The following is a 13,693-nucleotide window of genomic DNA, read 5'->3' as shown; positions in this document are numbered from 1 at the left end:
CGGGAGGCGCTACCGCGGGTGCGGAGGCTGCGCGGGTGCGGTGGCGGCGGGCGGTGCGGGGCCGGGGCCGGGGCCGTGCCCCCCATCCCATCCCATCCCCATCCCGGGGGGGGGGGGCGTTCTCCGGGCGGAGGCAGGGCCGGCACCGCCGCGCCGGGCGGTGTTTGCTGTGGGCGGCTTTCTCGGACCGCTTTCCCTTGTTGAAGCGTATTTTCGCTTCGGCTTGATTACATTATTTTATTATCTTTTTATTTTTTTTCTCCCCCCCGCTTGCGGTTTAAAAGTGGCGTTTGGCGGCTGAGCGGGATGCTCGCGTTGCGGGTTACTTTGGTTGCCTGCCAGGTAGAGCTCATCTCTTGCAGCATCCTCCTACCATCAAGCACAAAATCGTCTCCTCTCCCAGGGATTAATTATTCAACACGTTTAATGTGTTTGGGGCGGGGGGGAGGCGGCCACTTGGATACACCCCGGTGCCGCAGCGCCTGTCCCTGCTTTGTCTCGCACCTGGTGTGTTTGCGCGGTTCGCGTGTCGTCTTCTTCTTCCTCCTCCTCCTCCTCCTCCTCCTCCTCCTGCCGCCCGCGCCCCGCTGCCTCCCTGCGGGGCCGGGGGAGGCGGACCCGGCGCACCGGGACCCCCCCCCCCCGCCGTTGCCCGCGGGGATGCTCGGGGCGGAGACCCCCTCCGCGGGCGGGGCGGGGTGCGGGGCGGTGCGGGGCGGAGGAGGGGCCGGGGGGGGGAGGGTGGGGGGGTGTCGGCGACAGGCGCGGCGGAGCCGGGGCTTCGCCTGTGACTTCGGCTTCTCCCCGCACAGCTCCGAGAGGCGCCGGCACCGCTTGAAGGGACCGGGGCGGTTTTACCCGGCCGGCGGCAGCTGGGGCGGAACCCGGGAGGAGCGGCGGAGAGGCACCCCCGAGGCGGCGTCCATCCCGCCGCCGGCCAGCCCGTCCCTGCCCGGCTCGGCGCGTCCCCCCGCGGCCCGCCGCCGCCCCGGGCCATGGGCCGGCCCGCCTGAGAGCCGGGGGGACCGGCCGGAGCTGCCCGCGGGGCCGCAGGACTCCCGGAGCGGGGGAAGATGCTCTCGGCGGGGCGGACGGGGGCCTTCCTCCTCCTCTGCGGGGGTAAGTACCGCCGAGCCCCGGCCGCGCGGGAAGTTTGCGGGGTTTAGGTGATCGGTGCCACCGGCGGCTGGCTCCGGCTCCGAATTTTTTTCCCTAAATACAAACAAGATATAAATAATCTTCTTACTTTTTCTTTGCTTTTTTAGCTCTAAGGCTAAGTTAGAACAGATGTGAGTTTCCTCGTTCTTTAAATTTGCGATGCGAAAGGGAAGAATATTCACGTGTATTCCTATTTTAAGTTTCTAAAACGTTATTCCTTCTCCGTCGCCTCCCTCCCAGAGCTTTTTGCACCATGAAATTAAATTGAGTTTGGTTTGACAAATGAAAATGACCGTAATATGAAAAGTTATTGGATCGTCACTTAGGAGGTGCTCTCCACAGATGTCAAGTTTCTAAAGCAAACAGAAAACCCATTATATCTTTCTCTCTTCCATATGGCTTTGTTTGCCAATGCATTTCTGATGTTTACGTGAATGAATCAAAGTTGTCGCTTGCTAGGGAGCGCGGTACAACCGTGCGCACCAAAAATGCCTTTATGGGGGGGGGAAAGCAAACCCCAAACCAGCCCGGTAGTTCCCTGGGTGGTGCAACGGAGAGGGAAGTGCAGTGTTAATCCTGCACTTGTGGTTTTCTGCAAAAATGCAACTTGTTCCTTCTCGTTATTGTTTCAAATTGATTGTCTTAGTTCATGCCATCTTAAACTATTCTCCGTGACTTGCAGAGATTATAAAGCCTCTATTTTATTTCGTTTTTTCTTTTGTATGCTGAAATACTTCAAGCTGCCCTTATTCTTTCTCCTCCTACCATGCTATTGTCAAGGCCTGATCTTCGTAAAAACTCACTGGTACTCAAACCTAGGATGGCTGGCAATAAAATATGTAAGAGATACTATAGCTGAATGCTCATTTTTAAAAAAAAAAAAACAAACAAAACAAACCACAAAACCCCAAAACCCAAGCCACTAGAATGGGTCGTATCCCGAGTCATTTCACTGTCAGGAAGAATTAGCCATACTTGTGTTGCTAATGGATGATCTATCACGCCTACTTTGCTTTTATCTGTGGCAAATCCATTTTCTTTAATGGTTTTGGCAGAATTGGGAGAAATGTAATTTACCTGAGCTCTTCAGTTTGAGGGGTATGTTTTCATTAGCCAAAATGAGTCACATGCGTTTGCTTGAAAATGATTTTTGGTGATTTCTGGTTAAGCCGGACAGATGAACTTGCTCCTATTCATGCTGTGGTGCCCCAGAATACTGTGTGCACGGGACTAACTGGTGCTTGGAACTCCCGAGCTGTTTTCTCACGTGGTGGTTTTATTTTTTTCTTTGCTCTTCCCTTTTCAGTTGGACCATCATTTGTTTTTACTTTTAGTTGTATAACTCTATATGAATTTTACTCTGGAAGTCACGGGTGGGAAAGGGAGTTGTGTCTGTGTGTTCTCCCCACTCGAAATAGCTATCTAAACCCTTCTTCTTTAAATATCAGACCTAAGCTGCTGGAAATCAGTTTGAAAGACTTTTTATTATTAAATGTGACCATAAATTGTTAACTCTTGGATCTGTCCGTAGCTTGGAGGAATATCATAGGAGTTAATTTATTGGAGCAGGATAGGCTGCCAAGTAGACTTTTTAAACGCCAGTTGCTTATACTTATAATTGCAAATATTAATTGTGTTTATGCTCTCAGCTCTGACTGGTGGGGTTTAATACTTGATTCCCCTTAAGTTTTACTAAAACTATGGGGAAGAAGAGTTGCGTGCATTTAGGATCACGCTTTAGGGTAATTGCATTCAGTTATTTCAAGAAGTCTAGCATATTAGCGATGTTGCGTGGGTGTCTGTTGCTGGAGACGCGCTGTTTCACGTTGTTGAGGTGCGCGATGCTAATTCCTATTTATGTAATAAAGCTGAGTTGACAACAGGGGTAAGATGAGCTGTTATGTCTTGGAGGTATTAGCAAAATCCCTGCATGCACAGAGTTCCGCTTCAGAAACAGAGCTACCTTAGGAGCGATGCTGCGTTCCCCTGGCAGGGGGAGGAATGCAGTGAAACTTGGGTGGGCTCCGTCCTAGGGGAAGGCCAGAGATTCTTTGATGGTAACTATGTTGTGCTCTTGCTGGGTGTTGTGAAGGAATGTCTCTCACCTGGGCAAGACCTCACCACAGAGGATCCCCACCCAAGGTTAACGCTCACCTCTTGTTGGTGCATCCTTGGTTTGTCTAACTCCTTGGGGATTTGGAAAGCTTAGAACTGCAGCAGTTCTTAAAACACGTGCTTCCAACTAACCTGAAGGTTTTCTCTAACTTGGACCTAGATTGCGTTTTACCAAGCGAGCTGGATTAATCAATCTGGGGAGCGTGCTGTTAGTTGAAAGGATTAGATCTGGTTCTTTTGTATTGGTGGGCTTCAAAAGGCACACTGGCCCGTTTGTTCTGAAGCAGGACGGCTGCGGCCTCGCTGCTTTTACACCAGAAGCAACTCATGAGTCTCCTGCAGGCGCTGGTATTAACAGGCGGCAACCTAGAAATAGAGAAAATAAAAGGCATGTTTCATCTGAAATTAAGACTTCTGTCTCTTTCATCAATATAAATTAAAAGAAATGCAGGTTCTTATTACGGCGTGTGCACATGTATTTTCCAAAAGTTTGACACCTTTCTACTTGCAGGGCTCCAGGGTGTTTACGTGCGCCCCGCGCCCCGCGGCGGTTTGGCACTGGAGTTCTGGTTCATTTCTGAGAGCTCAGTGATATAAGAGGAGGACCTTGTTCAGTTAAGTGTAGAAAAGAGGGCCTGTGGGAAAGACTTGGTAGGGTTGTCTTCTCTGGAGAGTCATTTTTGCTATTAAAGGGAATACTTTCAAAGAGGGAATCTATTTTCAGTGAATAAAATAAAGTTCCGTAAGCGTCACGCTATGCCTTTTGTAAAATTGGAAGGGAAATCTGCTTCTGTGTAGAAAAATAGAAATGCTACTTTAACAAATGTACCCTTGAATAGGGGCTGTTTAAACTTTTTTGTGTTTTATTGGCTGTGACGTGAAACTACGATGAACGTATTAGTTCTGATATTTATTTAAACGCTCTATGGGATCGATTCTTACAGTCTATTTTCACGCTGCTAGGGTTAATGTTAATGTTTTATTTTGACTGGTTACAATTTACAAGGAGACCTGGGTCAACTCCTGTATCCAGATCAATGACCAACTTTAGAAACCAGCTGTGTGAATACTGACATTTTTCTCCCCAAAGTTTAGATATTTTGTGTAATATTTGTGTTCCATAATAGAAAATTGATGTTTTTCCTAGGAAAAGAACACCTACGTGGTTCTTCCAAAAAAAGATGGCCTGTACACTGACATCTTTAGATCAAACCAATCAGATCAAATGGCAGAGCACAGGCCGTAGACTTGAGTCAGGGACCAGGCTAAAGATAGACATGAATTTGTTTGTGTGCCTGTCAGTTTTGGCAGCGATCTGGTCAGACAGGATGTGATTTTCATTTTACTTTGTTTAGATTATAACCCTGACTGTAGGGCAAGGGCAAAGGGAGTCAGTGGAGAAAAGCGAGAGGCGCTTAATTAGATCTTGCGTGTCTTATTTGGAGAGGGTCTAAGAGTTGTGAGGCAATATCAAACCTTGTTCCTTTTTTTGATAGGAAGGAGAGTAATAATTATGACACTTTGATTCTTTCCTACTTTGTTATTTTTCTCTGCTTGGAGATTCAGCATCTTACATGCTGGCTCTTCCCCAGGCACCTCCCGGCCGCTGGTGGTGCCAGCGCTTCCCCTCGCTCCGGTCTCCTGCTTCCACCTGCGCGGCCCGTGAACGTGCTGCTGCGCCAGCACAGCGCCCATCGCGGGGCTCGTCCCCGGGCTCGTCCCGGGGCTCCTGCGAATTGCCAAGGGAGGCGCCTGGGCCCTCTGTGGCCTCCAGGTGTAATGTCTCCCCTCACTCTATTCCTGTTCCCCTGTCCTTTATCTTCCAGTTCCTCCACAAACCAGCTTTGCACTGGAGTTCATAACCTGCAGCATTTTCCATTTCACAAAAAGTAATGTACTACATAGGGGTTTTTTAACTCATGCTAATGGGATCTGTGTTTGTGTTATGTTTAATTCCCTCCACTTCCCACTGCTATTTTTGCTGTACCTTCTGTCGCTCAGGTGCCTGGATTTGCCTATCTGCTTCTTTGTCAGGGCAATATGCAGTACTGCCAGCCAAATTACTTCTGCCAGTGTGCTGGAGTCTAGGTCTTCGGCTTCATTCATGGGTTTTGTTACTATCACAAAGATAGTATAAAGGAAATTAATATGAAGATTACAAAAAGCCAGTATTTTAATGCGGACAAACTCATGCATTAGGCTGTGATTAACAGACAAGATTTCTTGTAGTGTTAATGTAAGCAGTCAGTTTGTATGCCAGCATTGGTCCAGCACCTGAACGCAAGATGCACATTCGGTAGCGTGCCCACGTTCAGTTTTCCATCTGTAAGTTGTATTATAGTCTTTTAATATTTTCTCTTTTTTTTTTTTTTTTAATACTGCTGAAACTACAGACACGACCAGTGAGAAAACATGTATTTTGTTAATCTCTGTTTCTGCCCCTCTCCCCACTTTGGGCCCTGGCAGGAGGGAAAGGATTTGTTCGCTTGTTGCTGTACTTGCATCCTTGGCACCACTGCTCAGGCTGGTAACGAGGCAAGTCCTAATTCTAGTCTTTTTAGGATTTGACCTGAGGTAACTGGTTTGAGGGAAACCAAATAGTATCTCTCTCCTCGGTATCTCGTTTGGCAACTGTACTGTTTTATGCATACTGTGTATTTAAAGGAGATACACTAACAGTAAACAAGAATTCATAGTTCCAGCTCGTCCTGGGCCCTCGTCTCCCCCGTGATGCAAACTAGCAGACACAAATATGCCATGGGTTGGAGAAAATCCATAGTACAGGAGCTTGGTGTTTGCTAGAGAGACTTTTTGTGTAGGGGCCACTAGGAGTCTGTCTGCGGTGAGGAGAGGGTTTGCTTTATTTATACGTTGGCATCCTTCAGCTTTCCGGCAGAGGCGAGAGTGGTGCCGGCTGGTCATTGACTGGAATTGTCGCTTGGTTTTGAAACGTAACAAACTGCCCGACGCCACTTATTGGCTGCTTGCCCTTGTATTAGTAACTTTAACACAGAGGCTGATTCCTTACACGAACAAGGTGCATGTTAAGAGCGTGCTCTTTCAGGATTGAGGCACGGCCGTGGCGCAGGGTCTGTCCTTAGCTCTCGCTTTCTACTGTCGTTTGGTTTGGCAGAGGCAGAGTTTAAAAATTTGCCAAATTATTCAAAAGAAACATTGGAATTGTTTATTCTCCAGATGATTTTATTTTTTTTCCTTTATATTATATTTTGGAAAGCAAACAACTGAAGCATTGCAAGGATAAATAAAGCATTTACTGTAGGAGAAGACTAGATTTGAGGTTTGCATATTAGTTTGGTTAGGTCAGGACTCAAGTTCAGTAACAGCTGTGCTACAGATTTGTTCATTGTCTCACACTCTCTCTCAGTTTTCTGTAAAATGCCACCATCAGTAACGTTCTCCTTCGCACGGCATCTGCGTTTTTGATTGCCTATCACACAACCCCGTACTGGGGTATACTGGAGCTGACACCAAGTGGGGAAAATACACTGGAAAACTTGACAGAATCTCGAGGGTGATGACACAGCATGAAAAACCGGCAGCAGAGAAGCTGTAGGTAGCTGTAAAATAAAATCTGAGCCTTTATTTTTACGATGGGGTCTTGTCCTTCATCAGTGAGATTTGTTGGCCGCTTCCACAGTGTTTTGGAAATCATCACGAGCCTTTTGTCCAGCGTCATATAGATATGTTGCTAGTTAAACATTATTAAGAAAGCTTTTGTTAATACAATAAGTCAGCTGAGGTGTGAATAGCCAGATGGCTTGTGCTCCCTTTGGAGCTCAGCTGGTTTTAAAAGGACTGTAAAGGTATCTAAAGCCATCTTATTCTGCAGATGTTTTGTCTTTTTTCCCCTACATAAGGAGAACACAAAACAGCTTTCTTAAAGATTACTTCATAAAAATAGCTGAATAGTTTCAGATTCCTGGATCTTGAAATGGGACCATAAATGTACCAGGCGCATTTTTACCCAAAAGACTTGCTCTGTAAATCTGCTGAAATGAAGATGTTCATCAGCGCTTTACAGCTTAAGAGAAAATTGCAGTGATTGCAGTCAAAGAAGGGAATTGGAACTTTACGGGGATGAGAGTGCCAAAGATGTTGTTTGACTGACTTGCTTCAGAAATTTGCCTAACAAAATCAGGTGATTGTAAAAAGAAAATGGATATATTACTCCTAATGGTAGTCTAATGGCTTTTCAGTGTATGCATTTAGAAAACTAATTAAACATTATATTTAACTCACATAACAAAGTTGCTTGTGTTGCTGTAATGGGTGGGGTTTTTTTTATAGTGTCCATTATGGCTTGCTTCTAAGTGAGACAAATTTCGCTCTCAGATAATAAAATTAAATCTACGTTTTTCTCCTAATTCAGAGACACCATGTTTTCTGATACAGAGAATTCCATTATCTGTTCTTTTTGCGTGCAAAACGGCAGAACTCATACTGACATCAGCAGACCAGAATTTCACATATCTGTGAAGCCCCTTAAAGACTAGTTTTGCCACTGAACTAGAACAGGCTTCCATTAGTCGTGTCGGTGCCATTCCAAAGCTGAGGTGAGACATAAATCTCATGGTGGCTTAAACACACAGAGAAGTGTCTCTGTTTTTGTGAAGAGTAGATGCATAAACCCAGGGAGTTCTTTACCGCGCCATTCCCACACCAAGAGCTGAGACTTTCAGACTGGTCCCTTTGCCTTTAGAGGACACTTCTGCACTGATTGGCTTCCGGAGTGTTTTGCCTTTGTTGGTAGGGTGGCCTTCCATATCCCGTTACCTGAAAGGAGGCCTTGCAAGGTATTTCTATGCAACGAGAAGAGAGGATGTAAGAAAGATGAATGGTTTACAAAATGTTGGTGAGAGGGGATTGGATTCTCTCGGTTATCATCGCCACGCCCTGCCGCTGTGCTCCTCAGAAACTACCTATAGGGTTGAAAGTGGCTTTTTCTGTTGCTGCTGTGTTTGGGAGGGAAATACCAGTTTTGCACAGAACGTGGGGAGGGGAGGAAGAATTCGGATTGATACAAATAAAATTGAACATAAAGAAAAGTCATGGCTTACTGAAATTTAGCCCATACATTCCTCTCTGGCTTTAAACAGCTTTTTTTGTTTTAAATTAAATGAATTACGTCTACTTGGATGTGAATGCCCAGTACAGAATGAAAAAAAGATATTAAAAATGCAAACTGGGAGTAGGGGAATGAGAGTGGATTTGGCTGTTTTGATACTGTCATGTGAAATTGCGTGGTGGTAACTGGGAAGTCCCGTCAGGACCTTTGGAGAAAGTATCCAGTGCTCATAATTAACAACAACAACAACAGCAACAACAAAGTGCTGCTCTGGCATCTCTGGTATTATTAACATCATTTTGTAAAGTGCTTTAACGGACCCTTCTCACATCTCCGAAGTACTTAAGTATTTAAACATATGCTTAGGTTTATCCCAGCTCAGCAAAGCGTTTCAGACTGGGACTGCTGAGTCAAAGCCCTGTAAAGAATTGCACGGGATTTCCCAAAGTTAAAGCTGCGGCAGTACCTTCTTCCTTCAGGTGCCAAATCTCTCTCTGCTGTAAAGGTCCCCTTTCCTGGCGTGTACCTAGACTAACCACTGTCACATCCCCAAAATGCAGGTTTGCCTGCTGTGAGGATAAGACACCGCAAGGAAGCGAAAGATCCCAACCTTCCTGTGCCGCCTGCAGAATACAGAGATCCAGCTAGTTTGGAAGCAGCGCATTTTATTACTCAGCAGCGTGGGTGAGGTTAGCTTGCACTGAGCTCCGTGTTGCCTTAGTTTACAGTATCTAGGCTGGCAGGTTTAGAGCTACTTGGGATACCTTTGTCTTACTTTGTCGCCTGAGGGTCAGATACAATGCCGCTGACCACCTTCTCAGTGTGGCGATGATATGCGCTAGAGGTACTTTTCATCTGACAGCATGAACAAAGTTCTCTGTGAGTGCGCGCGCCTGTGCATATATATTTATTCATTTAACTGGATAGTTTTACTGAGTAGCCGCCTCAATAGCCTAACTTCCCTGTGTTAGGCCAGGTAAGATCTGCCCTTAAACCTTCCTATAGGCCGCTTGTTTCCTCGAACTGTAAACGTTTGGCAACAGTTTCTGGTGCTCCGTTCCTTGGATCACTTGTGCTGCTTATGAACTGTGAGCTATGTGCTCACATTTCATATTTTGATAGTCACAGTGTCTTTGGAAGGAAATACAGCAACAGATATAAAGAAATTACGATTGCCTGTTGCTGCTTTCGAACAATTCAGAGTAGAGGTTTCTCTAGTTGAGCCTGTGGATGTCGTTGGAGTAAAAAGGACTGAGGAAGACGATTTCTGTACAATGACTCATCTCAATCCCAATTATAAAACAAAAAAAGCAATGAGGGTTTAAATTTGGGGTTTGAACATAAAAGTTTTAAAGTAATGAGGGGGAACAATATGGCTGTAATATAATTTTTATTGCACGTTTCAGTTCAGCACTGCTGACCTGCTCTGAATGAGAAAGCGTTATAAACAGTTCTGTTGCTTTGATAAACTTTTGCCTTTATGAAGAGGGGAAGAGTTGTCCTAAATTGCTTTGCTAAGGGCTTTTTGGCTAGTGAGAGAGTTTATAACACACGTTTGGCAGATTATTTTGCATTTGAAAAGAGAGAGAGAGACACACACACAAAATAACCCAAACATTTAAAATTTAGTTTCTGTAAATTTTACAATAAACAGGATCATCTTAACAGACTGATAGATCATCCATGAATCCTCTGTAAAAAAGGAACACACTTGTAATATGACTTTTTCCTTACAATATTGAGGATTTTAAGAGAGCCTGTTATTGTTGGGGAAAGGATCTTTATTTAACTCCTTCTCCTCTTAGATTTTAGCCTAATAAAATTTGAAATGAGACTTGGAGCAAAAGTTTCAGGGCAGTAAATGCCTAAAGAAATAGGTAAGAATAGAAAGCCCAAGGTTTTACTGCTTGCCTTTTTTTGCCGCCTCCTCCTCCCCACCCCACCTCAGTCTGGCTGCCACAGACTCAGTTTTTGTTTGTATTTTTATATTTTTTTTCCGATAACTTATTAAATCCTTGGTTCCTGGTATCATGAAGTTAGGTGGGAATTTTTCACTTTATCAAAAAATTCTGTCCTTTGTCTCTGCCCAGGAAATGTTGGCCTCCCGGCACAGACATCCTAAGTACCTGACAATCAGAAAGCAAGTTAGAAGAAACTATACAAGTGTCTATTTCAGCCTTTCAGAATTTGTTTGTCCACAACACAACTTCTAGGCGACAATAAAGGAAAGGCACGTTATTTAAGCATTTAGGTTGGTAATCTCAAACTCAGTTTAGCTTGAATATGGTATTTCATGTGTCAGAATAATGAGGAGGCTGGTAACAAGGGCTTTTACTGATTTCTATAAAATGTTCTGTTGCTAAAAAAACCCCTCTGCCAAATGATTCCCCTGCCGCTCCCCCCCGCCCCGTTAATCCTTGGTAGTGGTGATAATGTAAGCATTGCCACATGGTCCCAGGAGAAGTCCAGCCCAGTGGCCTATTTCCCAACAATGGCTGGCAGCTTCCAGTTTTGACCTTCGTACCTCTTGGAATGCAAAGGATAATAAGTAGTTTAGGAAATGCTATTTTTTGAGGGAAAATAGAAGCGATTGCCAATATTTATTTACAAAGACAAGACAACTGAGAAAGTACAGAGTTGAAATTTTTCAGTTTATGCACAAGTATTAAAGATTGATGTAATGGTGACGATGGAGTAGTGGTGGAAACAAGACACGTGAGGCTTGTGTTGTAGCAAGTAAGATTCAGGAAGAATTTTGGTAACAGGGAGCTACAGGTTGTCTACAGACACCATGGGATTTCTGTCACTGGGAGTATCTTAAGGACAGGTGGGACAGCAATGTACTGATGTTGCTTATGTATAATCGGTCCTACCTTCAGTGAGTTAGATGACCACTGATGGAAGGTCTGATGGAAACTTTTTACTTCATCTTCTTATGGTTTTGTGCTGAGGGTGTAAGAGAGGATAAATGCAGCCTCTCTACGTCTGCTGAAGTTAATGCCTGGTGTTTGATCAATCAGGGCTCTTTAAGAGATCATGATAACTTGTGTCTGTGGCCAATGCAATTTGAGTGTTGATATCAAAATTCTTATATCGTTAAGCATCAACAGCTGAATAGACAGGAGCTAGATGCCTTTGATGTCAAAATGAGCTTCTGGAGTTTCTGGTTTCCAGAGCATCCCCAGGGATAGATTTGATATGTGGTGATCTTTGTCTTTTTAAAAATTAAGATCTAATACTATGCTCAGCATACTCAAATCCCAGGCAATGAGTTGGAGACCTCACACTGGCACCGAGCATTTCCAATTAGGGCCTTGAAAAAGTTTATGTTCGTATGGCCTAACCTTGTTACCCAGAAGAACAGAGGGAGTGCTGTTTTGCTCAGACCGAGAGAGAAATGCAGTGGAGAGACAATATTTGTTGAAGTAGACACAGAATTTGAGGATCCATTTTCTTAAGAGTTAAGCGGGATTTATGGCTTGATAGACAGCTCGTATTAAACAAGAATTTAATGACAGCAGAAAGACCATGAAAAAATCAGTGCTGGGATTATAACTCTACTGTCAATATTTTCCACCCTGAATCCAAAATGGCAATTGCCAGGACTATTTGTCTGTCTTTGACTTCTGCTGCTGAGAACTCTTCTCCCGTTTTCTCTTTTATCAATGTGTAATACATTGCTAGATTTTAAACTTTGAAGAACTGCAGCTTGTATTTTTTCATTGTTCGTTCTCTTTCACAGCTAGTATCTTTCACTGCAATAACACATTCATCGTCATTTCACAGCATTTTCAAATTAAGTGTTTATGTTTAAATGTGCTCAATTTAAAATGGGGTCAGGGGCATGAACTACTTAACGGCTGGTGGTTGGCAGTGCCGGTCTCATGGAAGGAATCGATACCGTGTTTTACAAAATAAAACTTTGGGGGAATATGGTGCAATCCTATAATGTTATCCTATTTCCCCCTCTGAGAAGGTTTTAATTTACCCTGTATCTGCCAGCATGGCTTAACGATAGGTTGTATCCCTTTCTGAATGCAAGATAGAGGCAGGAAATTGCTACGAAAAAGGAAGAGACTGTTATTCCTCCTTTTCAAGTTAGTCTCCAATGCTAGTTAGCCTTGATTTAAGCAGAATCGTTACCCTGTCACCTTTTCTGGTATTTGGACAGAAACCTACAAATGTGTGGAACTGCCACTGAAAATGCAGTTGCACTGGGCTATGTGATTACCTCTCCAAATGTCCTAACAGAGAGTGCGGGCGCTGTCACAGTGGCTGTGATTTTGCAGACATGTGATTTTTTGTCTGGGTGGAATGTTTTGTTTGGATTTCTTTTTTTCCCACATCTAGCTTTTGAATAGCTTGTGAGCACCATCAGTCTCTCAATAGAATGAAAACCTTGAGCTTAAACTCTTTTTGCATGAATGAAAAATATAGGAAGGAGTGTTATTGTCACAGAGTTGACCTGAAGAAACTGCAGAAGGCCTCATCTTTTCCTTTTCACAACAGGCACCTTCTTGAATTACGCCTCTCCTTAGATATCACTAGGTAGTAGGTGCACATACACCCATGGATCATGGAGTATCTTGTCTAAACTGTTAAAAGCACTGAAGTTTTTGTGCAAAGTCTGTACCTTCTTTTTGTTAGAAGCCTGTACGTAGGACTGAAGCCCCAAAATGTAGCCCTGTTTTGAAAGAATGAGCTTAAAAAAAGTTGTCCATGAGAGAAGAAATTAAAAATGAAAGGAACCCGCCCCCCCCATAAATAAATTCAGCTACTAGACTCTAGCTTCTGTGCCTGTCTTACTTGCTTGGGGAAATTCCAGCGAAGTTGGTGTTAAAATACATGTTCCTTTTCTGTTGCTAGTGTCAGACCTACCTAAGGAGGGAAGACGGACCCAAGTGTAGGGGAAATTAGGAAGCTGTTGGAGCAGAAAGTACAGACAAAAGCAGAACGGGAAGATTTTCATGAAATGGTTCACCAGTGAATTTAATGGGCTCATAGTCTTTCCTAGCATCACTTAATGAAGATTGGTTTTTCCCCTAGTTTCAGGTAACCTGTAGACTGTAAAATAATTAAGACAAGAATGAAATTGCCGCTATTAGTAATAGTGGTGTTTTTTTTTCTTTTAAAGATGCTGTACTTGCTTTTGGAGAGCACATTATGAGCAGTTTCCATTCCTTCTGCTACGGTAGCTTTTCCCAACATCAAGTAATGAAAGCCAAATTTGGTGACAGAGTTTGCAAATGACTTTGGAATAAAAGCTGTAAGAGGGAGGGATTGCTCCATTTAGCTCAATGAGACATTAACAGTGAAGTCTTAAGAAGTCATTTA

At 44.1% G+C, this 13,693-nt stretch overlaps 1 protein-coding gene across 1 annotated transcript in view; it reads left to right on the top strand.

The window, feature by feature from the left end:
• The first annotated feature begins 767 nt into the window (after positions 1-767).
• The window catches only part of RET (ret proto-oncogene), an 85,494-nt gene continuing 72,568 nt past the window's right edge, over positions 768-13,693 (top strand). Inside the window, exon 1 of the mRNA XM_064464875.1 lies at positions 768-1,119. Coding sequence (XP_064320945.1) covers positions 1,074-1,119 — 46 coding nt within the window. The 5' untranslated portion in view covers positions 768-1,073. The remainder of the gene's footprint in view (positions 1,120-13,693) is intronic.

The sequence above is a fragment of the Phalacrocorax carbo genome, chromosome 13, assembly GCF_963921805.1.
Source record: "Phalacrocorax carbo chromosome 13, bPhaCar2.1, whole genome shotgun sequence".
NCBI lineage: Eukaryota > Metazoa > Chordata > Aves > Suliformes > Phalacrocoracidae > Phalacrocorax > Phalacrocorax carbo.
This window is presented reverse-complemented; position numbering and strand designations above follow the sequence as displayed.